Consider the following 14151-nt stretch of genomic DNA (forward strand, 5'->3'; position numbering starts at 1 on the left):
GTCTGCTCATTTCACCTGTATTCTATGTCCCCAACATCATTCTAACTTTTTTTTAAACTTTTGTGTTATCAACAAACATTGAAATAATGCCCTATCTACCCAAATCCAGGTCATTCATATTGAAAAGAGAAGATAATCTTCTACCAAATTTGAATTAACTGAAAATACAATTTTTGTTTTAGAGATTTAAATAATCAGGAATAAATTGTACTGATATACACATCAGAAACTGGCAAGTACAACAACATAATGTGGGTGGCACGGTGGCACAGTGGTTAGCACTGCTGCCTCACAGCGCCAGAGACCTGGGTTCAATTCCCGCCTCAGGCGACTGACTGTGTGGAGTTTGCACATTCTCCCCGTGTCTGCGTGGGTTTCCTCCGGGTGCTCCGGTTTCCTCCCACAGTCCAAAGATGTGCAGGGTCAGGTGAATTGGCCATACTAAATTGCCCATAGTGTTAGGTAAGGGGTAAATGTACGGGCATGGGTGGGTTACGCTTCGGCGGGTCGGTGTGGACTTGTTGGGCCGAAGCGCCTGTTTCCACACTGTAATGTAATCTAATCTAATAATGCCATTCAGGGCTACTATTAATGAAGTCAACTGCAATGAACACTGTACAAAACATTAATGAACAGTTGAAAAGTTGCTATGGCTTGTACATTTGATACCTGTCAATTTTTCTACTTGATTTATCCTAGTTAATCAAATGCCAGTTCTTGTTTTAATGTAAATCTGGAATACAACTGCTTTAGTCGTTAAGAGGTTAATAGTACCATATTTATACTAAATTTATGCTGTCCAATACCAACATACATTCCAGTCTTACGTAAAAACTTTGCCAGGGTGTTTCCACATATATTTAAAGCCAATAGAATAGTATTTCACAACTCTGCTGTGGATCGCTAGCACAGATTGTTTAGCTGTCAAAGTGAAAATGGAAAATTTCACAAACATTCCAGAACACAATACAACCAGCAATGTAGGGTTCAATCAAAGTAACACCGATAACGAGATTCTTTTGGACATTATAAAGATACCATTTCTTGCAGCACTCCTGTTGATCATGATTTCCATGGGTTGCACTATTGAGCTGAAGAAGTTGTGGGCTCACCTAAAAAAACCCTGGACACTAGCTGTGGGCATGGTTTGCCAGTTTGGGGTTATGCCTCTCAGTGCATTTATCCTTGCAACTCTTTTTAAGTTGAAACCTTTTCCAGCAATTGCTGTGATTATTATGGGCTCATGTCCTGGAGGAATTACTTCAAATGTAATGAGCTACTGGACTGATGGGGACATGGATCTCAGGTATGTGATTTTGGCTTTCTCCTTACATCCCACTCTTCAACTTATGAACGTTCTTTTCCTCCTTGCACAAACTTTTTGCATAATATTAACCATGCAACTGTGGGTGATAAACTGGTAACATCTACCTCTCTGTTCTCTTTATGTTGTCACTTTGTTTCCTTAATTCAAAAATGACCTGGATTTACTTTGATATAATTTACATAAGGTGTTTTGCCTGACCCTTTTCCAAGCTTGATTAACTACATACTTAGTAGTAGCATTAGGACAGCAATCTGTTTGTGAAAAATTGCAAAAAATCTACGGTAGGTGAGTATTGCTTTAAGGGCTGTAAGCATAAAATCACAAAATCTTAAAACAATGAAACAATCTGGCCCATTGTTTCTGTGTTGGTTCATTGAAATCTCAAAAGTCACCCTTATTCCTTATAACCCTTCCAGCTTCATGATTAACTGGAAATTAATGCTCCTTTTTACATATGATCTTATAACTCAAAAATCAGGTCTTCCTTTTACAATCTGAAATATGGGGAAATATGAATATACTTCAAATGTATCATTTATGAAAATTTGTTTCAAAACTTTAGACAATCACATTATCAGGAGGAAAATAAATATTAAATAATATCATCCAAAGTTTTTTTTTCTCTGCCTTCACTTCATCGTGTTCCTTGTTTCCTCAAAGTGAAACTGAATGTCATTTGACAAGAAGTGCCTTTGCTTTCATCCGTATCTGCAATTGTTAGCAACAAAGGAGCCATGAATAACTTAATAACAGCTAGACTACAAAAGCAGTGGAATTAGGTCGAGGAAAATGAGGAGAGTTCTCTATACTGTATAGAACTTGGAATATTTTGAAACCATACCTTCCTAATCCAGTCTGACCTGCGTTTACAGCAGTGTGACATCAACAGATTATTATTGATTCTTTGTAAATGCCCCCTCATCCTCAACAGCTCTTCATACCAAAGAAATTGGACTCATGAGTCTTTTGTGGTACAGAATTACACAGGTTCACTACCCTTTGAGCGAACAAATTTTTCTCATCCCGGTCTTAAGTGGTCCACCCACTATCCTGCAGTTTTCCCTGCCCCAGGGAAAAATGTATCATCCCAGCATCTAATCTGTCCAACTCCTGTTTAAATTTTATATGTTCCAATTGGATTCCCTCTCATCCTTCTAAACTTTATGAATTCCAGTTCAGTTGAACCAATATCCTCTCCAAAGTCTTGCCATCCCTGCTATCAGTCTAGTGCATGTTTGCTGCATTTCCTATACTTCAAGTGTATCCTTTCTCAAATACAGAGACCAAAACTGCATGCAATACTCCAGATGTGGTGTCAGCAAGGCCCTCTTTAAACTGCAGTAAGACGTCCCTACATTTGAACTCAAAACCTCTTGCAATGAAGCCCAAAATGCTATTTGCCTCCCTAACTGCTCACTACACCCACTGTATACTTTCATTGACCGATATACAAGGACACCTAGGGTCCCTTTGTACATCCACACTTCTCAATGTGTTCAATTAGATAATTATAAGGAAATCTGTTCTAGTGATGTTGGTTGAAGGATAAATATTGGCCAGAAAACTGGGGAAAATTTGACTGCTTTTCAGTGAAGTTTATTAGAGTTCTTATGGGAGGAGTACATTGCTAATCAAGCCCCACTATTCCACAAGCCATTTAAAAAGTGTAAAAGTTTTATTTAATCTCCACAATGATCAATTTTGTATCATTACCAAGAAGCAATGTCCATCAGGCTTCTGTTATTAACTTAAAAATTACCCCTTTTTCATAAACCAACTTATTCTTAAAATAAATGGCAAAACTGGTTTATGGCCAAGTTAATAGTTGGAATTCTGTTAATCTACACCACACTATTGACACAACAAAGAAAAGGATACAGTTTTGTCCAGCTGCAGTTTGCCAACAAAAAAAAGGAGAAATAAATTCTGTGGTGGGGCATGAGTCTAAATTGAAAGGATAAGATGGTAAGATGTCTCACAGTCTAGTCATTTTCCTGTAGATGAGTTTGAAAAGCTAACAACTGCAGAATTGACGAGATCTTCAAATCAGACTTGTGTCCAAATAAAAGTCTGGTAGACATCTAAAGTTCTGCACAATTTTAGCCAAGAGATCTTTGCAGCTGGTTCTGCTCTAGAGTTTGCTGCTTATATTTCAGGAGACAGAAATCACTCCCTTGTCCAGAAGTTACTGGGACAGCTCAGGGGTAGATCAGCAATATCAGTGATGAGGATTTTAGGGGGGGGAAGGGATAAAGAAATCAAGCATTAGGGATGACGCATTAGAGAGTCAATGATGCCTACATGGGCTAAAGTAGAAATTTTGTTAAAACAGAGGGATACAAGCAACCCCTTTCAAAGGTTTTAACATGTCAGGTATAGACAGTAGAGATTGAGTGAATCCTTAGGAGAGTATAAAGGCAGTAGGAGTATACTTAAGAGGGCAATCAGGAAGGCAAAAAGAGGACAGGAGATAGCTTTAGCAAATAGCGTTAAGGAGAATCCAAAGGGATTTTATAAATACATCAAGGACAAAAGGGTAACTAAGGATAGAAGAGGGCGCCTCAAAGGACAGCAAGGTGGTCTTTGTATGGAGCTACAGGAGATGAGGGAGATAATAATCGTGTATTTTGCATCAGTGTTTACTGTGGAAAAGGACATGGAAGATACAGAATGTGGAAAATCGATGGTGACGTCTTGAAAAATATCCATATTACAGAGGAGGAGATGCTGATGTCTTGAAATGCAGAAAAGTGGATAAATTCCCAGGACCCAATCAGGTTTACCCCAGAAGTCTGTGGAGAGCTAGGGAAGGGATTGCTGGACCTCTTGCTGAGGTATTTGCATCATCAGTAGTCACAGGTGAGGTGCTGGAAGACTGGAGGTTAGCTAACATGGTGCCACTATTCAAGGAAGGTGGTAAGGACAATGCAGGGAACTATAGACCAGTGAGTCTGACATCAGTGGTGGACAAATTGTTGGAGGGAATCCTGAGGAACAGGACTTACATGTATTTGGAAAGGCAAGGACTGATTAGTGATGGTCAGCATGGCTGTGTGTGTGGGAAATCATGTCTCACGAACTTGATTGAGTTTTTTAAAGAAGCAATGAAGAGGATTGATATGGGAAGAGTGGTAGATGTGATCTATATGACCTTCAATCAGGTGTTTGACGAGATTCCTCATGGTAGACTGGTGAGCAAGGTTAGATCTCATGGAATACAGAGAGAACTAGCCATTTGGATTCGGAATTGGCTCAAAGGTAGAAGACAGAGGGTGGTAGTGGAGGGTTGCCTTTAAGCCTGGAGGCCTGTGACCAGTGGTGCGCCACAAGGATCGGTGCTGGGTCCACTGCTTTTCATCATTTATATAAATGATCTGGATGTGAACATAAGAGGTATAGTTAGTAAATTTGCAGATGAAACCAAAATTGGAGGTGTAGTGGACAGCAAAGAAGGTTACCTCAAAGTACAATGGGATCTTGATCAAATGGTCCAATGGGCTGAGGAGTGGCAGATGGCATTTAATTTAGATAAATGTGAGGTGCTCCACTTTGGAAAATCAAATCAGAGCAACACTTATATGCTTAATGATAAGGTCCTCGGGAATGTGGTTGAACAAAGAGACCTTGGAGTGCAGGTTCATAGTTCCTTGAAAGTAGAGGCGCAAGTAGATAGGATAGTGAAGAATATGAGATAGTGAAGAAGGATAGTTTGGTATGATTTCCTTTATTGGTCAGAGCATTGAGTATAGGAATTGGGAGGTCATGTTGTGGCTACACAGGACATTGGTTCGGCCACTTTTGGAATATTGCGTGCAATTCTGGTCTCCTTCCTATCTGAAGGATGTTGTGAAATTTGATAGGGTTCAGAAAAGATTTACAAGGACATTGCCAGAGTTGGAGGATTTGAGCTATAGGGAGAGGCTGAATAGACTGGGGGAGGGGCATGGGTAGAATAAATAGACAAGGCCTATTCCCTGGGGTGGGGGAGTCCAGAACTAGAGGGCATAGGTTTAGGGCGAGGGGGGAGAAATTTAAAAGGGAGCTGAGAAGCAACCTTTTCACAGAGAGGGTGGTATGTGTATGGAATGAGCTGCCAGAGGAATTGGTGGAGGCTGGTACAATTACAACATTTAAAAGGCATCTGGATGGGTATATGAATAGGAAGGGTTTAGAGGGGTATGGGCCAAGTGTTGGAAAATGGGACTGAATTAGGTTGGGATACCTGGTCGGCATGGACGAGTTGGACCGAAGGGTCTGTTTCCGTGCTGTACATCTCTATAACTCTATGACTGATCTGCCTCCTGAGAGTGGATTAGTGTCCCACTCCTCATGTACTCTGTTAAAACCCAAAGTGAACAGTTCAAGGTGGGTTAGGCTGCTGTTTCATTTTGTTTTAGTTGATCCTCCCAATTTGTCTAAGCCCAATTGTTTTCATTTCAAGTTGTTCAACTGAACAAAAATATTCAGCTTGGATTTGTAACACCATTCCTGACAAACTCATTTGAATTTGTTTGGAAGAAGGACAGAAGTAGTTGATAGGAAAATATTTGAGCTATCTACACAAATGCAGTTCAAAGAATATCATACATCCATCAAGGTCTGGTAAGGAGGAAGGAGCCAAATCTATCCCAGTTGGAATGGAGATTAACCAACAAGCTGTTGGTACCAATCTAATCCACACTAGCTGTCCAACTAACTGGCCTCTAAAGAGTTTGAGATGCTATGGCATATACTTTGGAGTTCCAATTTGGAGGAAGTTTAGTGGATAGGAAATTACATTCAATGACCTTGCCCAGTCTTATGAACTTTTTTATAGCACTAAATCCAGGTCCTTGGAGTCGATCTCTTAGCTTTAATTAAATAGAACGTAGAACAGTACAGAAATGGAATGGGCTCTTCAACCCACGATGCTGTGGTAAACATGACACCAAATGAAACTAATCCCTTCTGTCTGCCCTTGGGCCATATCTCTCCAGTCTTTGCATATTCATGTGCTTAACTAAAAGTCCCTTAATTGTCCCTATCGCATCTGCCTCAACACCACCCCTGGCAGTGCGATTCAGACTCCTACCATGCTCTGTGTAAAATATTTACCTCTTATGTCTCCTTTGAACTTTCTCCCTCTCAACTTAAGTGCATTCCCCAGCATTAGACATTTTCACTCTGGGAAAAGATTCTACTTCTATCAAGTTTCCCCTCAGCCTCCACCTCTCGAGAAAACAACCCAAGTTTTTCTAGCCTGTTCTTATAGCTTATACACCTTAATCCAGGCATCATCCTGGGAAACCTGTTTTGCACCCTCACCAAAGCCTCCACATCCTTCCTGTAAAGTGATGACCAGAATTGAATGCAATACTCAAAGTGTGGGCTACCCAGAGTCTTATAAAGCTGCAGTATGACATCCTGAATCTTATACTCAGTTCCCTGACCTATAAAGGCAAGAATGTCATATGTTTTCTTCACCACCCTATCTATTTGTGTGGCCACTTTCAGGGAGCTATGGACTTGAATCCCAATGTCTTTCTGTCCATCAAATCTATCCTTAACTTTCTACTAAAAATGTGTTGCTGGAAAAGCGCAGCAGGTCAGGCAGCATCCAAGGAGCAGGAGAATCGACGTTTCGGGCATGAGCCCTTCTTCAGGAATCTTTAGTTTTCCAGGAAGACATTTTCAGCTCTGATCTCCAGCATCTGCAGTCCTCACTTTCTCTCTTAACTTTCTACATCAATCTGCTTCCCTATGTGTGGATGGCTTCCTGGCTCCCAGATGGGCTCTGGGCTTCTTTCACTTCCTGTATGAAGGTATTCAGCACTCCATTGGAAAACTGTGCAGCCATTCCCTAGCTTGTTGCCAAATTCCTCCTACTGAGGAACTTTTAGTCAGCTCCTGCAGCGGCCAGAATATGCCTCCGTTTTAGAAGTGCAGATGGTTTAAAAAATGAAGGTTAAATTCTATTGCTGTGAACATTACTTGAGTCTGGGTCCAATGCTGGGTGTGTATCAATGAACACTGTGCATTGCAATTCCTGTGCAAGCTTATAACCTTTTCAATATTCAGCACCAGAGAACATGAATCAGGGATTTGGGGATAATTCACCTACTTTTTGTCATAATAATGTCAGAGGTTGTTTTACATACACTTGAGGTAAATGGGCCCTCAATTTATCGGCTTATCAGAAACACAAATCATACCAGAAATATAATTTTACTTCCAACTGCTAAACAATGATGGATAGAAATCATGATACATTTTATGTCTTACTTTTAGAAAAAGGCTCCAATATGTTACATATCAATATTGCAGAAGCAAAAGAAAAATGTGTCAAAGCCAGTGTTCACAGCAATGAAATTTAACCTTCACTTCTTAAACCACAAGCTAGGAAATGGCTGCACAGTTTTCCAATGGAGTGCTGAATACCTTCATACAGGAGGTGAAAGAAGCCCAGAGCTCATCATTGCACTGGGAGTCAGGAAGCCATCCACACATAGGGAAGCAGATTGATGTAGAAAGTTAAGGATAGATTTGATGGACAGAAAGATATTGGGGTTCCAGTCCATAGCTCCCCGAAAGTGGTCATACAAGTAAATAGGGTGGTAAAGAAAACACATGGCATTTATAGGTCAAGGAATTGTGTACAAGAGTCAAGATGTCATGTTGCGGCTTTACAAGACCTTGGGTAGGCCACACTTTGAGTATTAGAGTCATAGAGATGTACAGCATGGAAACAGACCCTTCGGTCCAACCCGTCCATGCCGACCAGATATCCCAACCCAATCTAGTCCCACCTGCTAGTACCCGGCCCATATCCCTCCAAACCCTTCCTATTCATATACCTATCCAAATGCCTTTTAAATGTTGCAATTGTACCAGCCTCCACCACTTCCTCTGGCAGCTCATTCCATACACGTACCACCGTCTGCGTGAAAAAGTTGCCCCTTAGGTCTCTTTTATATCTTTCCCCCCGCCCTATGCCCTCTAGTTCTGGACTCCCCGGCCCCAGGGAAAAGACTTTGCCTATTTACCCTATCCGTGCCCCTCATAATTTTGTAAATCTCTATAAGGTCACCCCTCAACCTTCGACGCTCCAGGGAAAACAGCCCCAGCCTGTTCAGCCTCTCTCCATAGCTCAAATCTTTCAACTCTGGCAATATCCTTGTAAATCTTTTCTGAACCCTTTCAAGTTTCACAACATCTTTCCGATAGGAAGGAGACCAGAATTGCACGCAATAGTTCAACAGTGGCCTAACCATTGTCCTGTACAGCTGCAACATGACCTCCCAACCCCTGTACTCCTGTATAGTGTGGACGGCTAAGAATATCAGATTTTGAGACTGAATATTGCCATGATCTATCTTGTAATAAAACTCAAGGCTGCAAGAATGAAAGTTTATGATAATCCGTTTCAAGTGTCAAGGATGTTGACTTGTCTCTGAAGGGAATGCAAGGAAATATATATTATTGGATTAATTTTATAAAATGGTACTCAGGCAAATTAAAGGATTGGTCTGAAAATAAGGGGATACTCTGTCAATACCAGACAGGAAAAGCTTGACATTTCGAATTTGCACAATGAGGTGAGAATTCTGAATTTGTCAGATGTAATAGTTTTTGATGGTATTGCTCACTTCTTGCTGTTCATTGTTGATTGTCAAAATGATGTGTTGACTTAATCTGATGGAGAATGGGAGTATAAATTCATTTGAAAAAACACTACAAAGGAAAGAGGCTCTGAAAGGCTTGGGGCTCAAAGACATAATTGCCTAAAAGTTTATATTGGCGAAACTATATAAAGACTAAATAAATTTTGACTTTATAAATGGAGGTATGAATAAAAGAGTAAATAAGTAATAATGAATGCATGTGACATTGCTTGGCTACAAATATTTGGGTGCTGCTTTATAACAAGGACATTAAAAGGCATGAGGAGTTCAAAGTGTAAATTTACCAAGAAGATGCCAGAAATAGGAAACTAAGTTTAAGAGGAGAGACTCAGAATACTGCACCTATCCTCACTGGAGCACAGAAAATTTGAAGAAGCCTTAATACAGGTATGTAAAATTGAGATATTAAAGATGAACTATATCCTCAAAAGATGAGCTATTTCCTCAAATTGGTGAGTTAGTAATGAAGGCTTATCTCAATTTGAAATTGTCAAAATGATGATAGAGAAATTAGGGAATTTATTTTATTTAAGAGTTTTATTAGAATGTGGAATGCTTTGTCAAATAGTGAGTGATTAAGATGATGATTATTGCAAATTTTAAGGAAAAGCAGAGAATTATTTCCAACTTAGGAATTTCATGGTTTTGAAAAGACGGCATTGTATCAGCAAAATGCTGACACAGACATGATGGACCAAATGGCCACCTACTGCATTATAAAGATCTGTATTTTTGTTGACAAATTCATGTGGTTAAGAGGAGACAATACAGTATAAATAGAACAGAAATTTTGAAAAGTTTATCACATGTTAATGTGGTACTGACCAAGGTTGGTATGTGAGCACAGAAAATGATGCTGAACCTGATTATGAATAACAGACATGTAATGTCAGACCATTCTGCATAAATAAAGTCTGACAGGGTGTACTGTAATTTCCTGTGTTGCTAGCACTTACTGGGAAATCATAGTATGGACTGCATTATTCTGATATGTTCTCATGGTATGATAAGTGCTTGGTGAATGCAGGAACTCAGAAAATCTAGATATAAATCAGCTTCATTAAGGCAGAGAACTGGCAGAAACAATGTGAGCTGTATTTTCTATTCAATTGCAAAGCAACGATGCTTGCTGCTGATCTCCGAGAAAGGTTCTACTAAGATCTAGTGACCTTTTGCCTTTCCTGATGACCATGTAAATCTGGTGCCAAAGCAAATGACATCTTGGCACACAGCAATAGTCATGTCCGTAAGCAGTCAATCATGTTGAAGTAATCATAGGTTGCAAACCAAGAAGTTAAAAGTATTAAAAGTTCATTTTTAGTTTAAATATTCAGGTATTGATATAACAGATTGAAAGAAGGTAGAAACTTAAAATATAGATAAACACACTTGAAAAAAATTGTTGTTTTCAGGTATCTCACAGAATTTTTATATCATTAAAAAAAAAGGAAATTTGGCCCATCATATTTGTGCAGGCTTATCAAAGGAGTAATTTGCATCATGCTACTCCAGCCTTCTCCCTGTGTTCGCCACACACTTTATTCCTTTTCATATAACAATCAAATTCCCTCTGTGATTCTGTGAATATATTTTATCATTATGGAGAAATGTGCTATTCCGTTTTGTGTTTTTAAAAACTGGGGGCTGAATTGAGAAATCTGTTTTAAAACCAATGTTTGAAAGGATGGCTGCTGACACCCATGAAAAGCATTGTTTACTGTTTTAACAAGCAGTAGTTGAAGTTTAAATTTTGACATTTGAGGCCAAGGAGAGTGTTCAGACCCAGCTTTTATTTGTAATAAAACTTCATTGATCTATGGACTAGTGACCAGTTACCAATAACCAGGACTTTCTGTCTGACAATTGTGTGATTGGTTCCCAGGTAACTGAGCAGCTTGGATCGAGGAACAAGTTATATAGAGACTCAAGAGTTCAGGAACAGTCCCTCTGTTTCTGTAGTTAAAACTCACCGTAGGCCTGAAAAAGAAACTAAATTATCTTGTCTGCAACAGTTGTTCTAAGCTGTGACTTTTAATGGATATGTTTGAGATTTCTATGAGTGGACCAGCCACTCTGCTTCTTCCCCTCACTCACTCCAACCTCACTCCCTCCGAACGTGCAGCACTCTACTCTCTCTGCACCAATCCCCAGTTCACCATCAAACCCACTGACAAATGCAGGGCAGTAGTTGTCTGGAGAAAGATCTCTATGTAACAGAGGCTGACACCATGTCCTACCTCCCCCTTGCCCGCGAACCCATTGTTACCCATCAGGCCAAAGTTACTCACACTGTCCATGCCCTCATTTCCTCCAGTGATCTCCCCTCCACTGCCTCCAAAATCATAGACCCCAGCCCCGCACTGCCCAGTTCTATCTGCTCCCCAAGATCTACACCAGCTGACCCATCATCTCAGCATACTCCTGCCCCACCAAACTCATCTCTTCCTACCTAGATTCCATCCTCTCCTCTTTAATTCAGGAACTTGTCACCTACATCCATGACACCAACCACGCCCTCCATCTCTTCAGTAACTTCCAGTTCGCTGGCTTCAAGCACTTTATTTTCATTATGGACGGGCAGTCCCTATACATGTCCATACCCACAATGATGGCCTCCAGGTGCTCCACTTCTTACTCTCCAAAAGACCCATTCAGTCTCCCTCTACCAGTACCCTCCTCAGCCTCACCAAACTGGTCCTCATCCTCAACAACCTTTAACTCCACCCATTTCCTCCAAATCAATGGGTTGGCCATGTGTACCCAGATGGGCCCTAGCTATGCCTGCCTCTTTGTTGGCTATGTCGAACAGACACTCTTCAATACCTACACAGGCACTGTGCCCCACTGCTTCCACCGTTACATCGATGAATGCATCAGTGCCATGTCCTGCACCCAGGCTGAATTGGAGCAGTTCATTGACTTTGCCCACAACATCCATCCCGCCCTCAAGTTCACTTGGTCCATCTTGGACACCTCCCTCCCCTTTCTTGGCTTCACCATTTCCATCTCCGGCGGCAGACTCCAAACAGACGTTTACTACAAACCCACAGACTCCCATAACTACCTGGACTACACCTCCCATCACCCAATATCCTGCAAGAACTCCATCCCATTCTCCTAATTCCTCCACCTCCACCACATCTGCTTAGATGAGGAGACATTCCACTTGTGAGCATCCCAGATATCCACCTATTTCAAACACCTATTTTCCTCCCTCTGTCTTCCAGACAGCCCTCCCACTCCCTGCCACCAACCAGATTCATTCCTCACATTGACCAACCAGGTGGTACCCTCTACCGGTCTTCACCTATCCCCACTTTGCCACCCTGCCCCCCCACCCCCTTTATTTGCAGCTCCCCCTACACCCACTCCCCAGCCCTGAACAAGGGTTGCACCGCACCGTCGACTTCTCTACCTCCTGAGTGGCTGAACACATCCTCCTGCCTATCTACTTTGGATTCCAGCATCTGCAGTGTTTTTGTCTCAGCATCCAGTGGAAACATGAGAAGAAAGACAGCAGTGAGCTGGCCACAGAAAAGTCACAAAGAGCATCTCAACAGGGCAACCTGGAAACAAAGACGACTAAACTGTCTTTCCAGTCTTTTTTCCCTCTGCCCATAACTTATTTTACCCTGTCTGTCTATCTGAGTATAAGGCAAAATTATATGGGGATTAGAGATTTAATTAACAGTGTTATATGGCAATGGTTTATAACTGTTTACCTATAGTTAGAGCCTAATTGCTTGTACTAAGCTTTTTATTGAAAATCTGATGAATTGGGGATCTTCCTTTATTGTATAAATCTTTAACTCCTGTGATGACCCTGGAAATAGCAAGATTTCCAGTGTTCTCACCCAGTGAGTTGTAACAATTGCATGCGACTTTTGAAATGAGCTGATCCATGTATGTTTCAGCAAGAGGGTACAGTGCTAAGCATCTACTCCAATGCTGAAAACACTGGAGTTGCTTTGAAAATAGCTGAGCCTGGGATTTCTAGCAGGATCAAGAGTCAATCATGGTATGCACATGCATCAGTGAGATAATACATTGTCCAAAATTACTTCACTAAAATATTTTTCTGATGGTCAGTGCTTAATATTCTGGGAAAACGGAGGACTGGGAAGCTTTTAAAGAACAACAGAGGATTACTAAGAAGGAAATACGCAGAGAAAAAATGAGGTACAAAGGTAAACTGGCCAAAAATGTAAAGGAGGATAGTAAAAGCTTTTTTAGGTATGTGAAAGCAAAAAAATGGTTAAGACTAAAATTGGGCCCTTGAAGACAGAAACAGGGGAATATATTACGGGGAACAAAGAAATGGCAGAAGAATTGAATTGGTACTTCAGATCTGTGTTCACTGGGGAAGACACAAGCAATCTCCCTGAGGTAACAGTGGCTGAAGGACCTGCACTTAAGGGAATTTATATTTGCCAGGAATTGGTGTTGGAGAGACTGTTAGGACTGAAGGTTGATAAGTACCCGGGGCATGATGGTCTTCATCCCAGGGTACTGAAGGAGGTGGCTCGAGAATTCGTGGATGCGTTGGTGATTATTTTCCAGAGTTCGATAGATTTGGGATCAGTTCCTGCAGATTGGAGAGTGACTAATGTTGTACCACTTTTTAAGAAAGGTGGGAGAGAGAAAGCAGGAAATTATAGACCAGTTAGTCTGACCTCAGAGGTGGGAAAGATGCTGGAGTCTATTATAAAGGATGAAATTACGACACATTGGATAGTAGTAACAGGATAAGTCAGAGTCAGCATGGATTTACGAAGGGGAAATCATGCTTGACTCATCTTCTGGAATTTTTTGAGGATGTAACTCTGAAGATGGAAGAGGGAGATCCAGTAGATGTAGTGTACCTGGACTTTCAGAAAGCTTTTGATAAAGTCCCACATAGGAGGTTAGTGAGCAAAGTTAGGATGCATGGTATTGGGGGCAAAGTACTAACTTGGATTGAAAGTAGGTTGGCTGATAGGAAACAAAGAGTAGTGATAAATGGCTCCATTTCGGAATGGCAGGCAGTGACCAGTGGGTACCGCAGGGACCAGTACTGGGACCGCAGCTTTTTACAATATATATTAATGATATAGAAGATGGTATTAGTAATAACATCAGCAAATTTACTGATTATACTAAGCTGGGTGGCAGGGTGAAACATGA

General features: G+C 40.9%; 1 protein-coding gene across 1 annotated transcript in view; it reads left to right on the forward strand.

Annotated features, from left to right (window-relative positions):
- The first annotated feature begins 935 nt into the window (after positions 1-935).
- LOC122555041 (solute carrier family 10 member 6-like) overlaps positions 936-14151 on the forward strand; it is a 53227-nt gene continuing 40011 nt past the window's right edge. The window contains exon 1 of the mRNA XM_043700682.1: positions 936-1306. Coding sequence (XP_043556617.1) covers positions 936-1306 — 371 coding nt within the window. The remainder of the gene's footprint in view (positions 1307-14151) is intronic.

The sequence above is a fragment of the Chiloscyllium plagiosum genome, chromosome 1 (genome assembly GCF_004010195.1).
Source record: "Chiloscyllium plagiosum isolate BGI_BamShark_2017 chromosome 1, ASM401019v2, whole genome shotgun sequence".
NCBI classification, from domain to species: Eukaryota; Metazoa; Chordata; class Chondrichthyes; order Orectolobiformes; family Hemiscylliidae; genus Chiloscyllium; species Chiloscyllium plagiosum.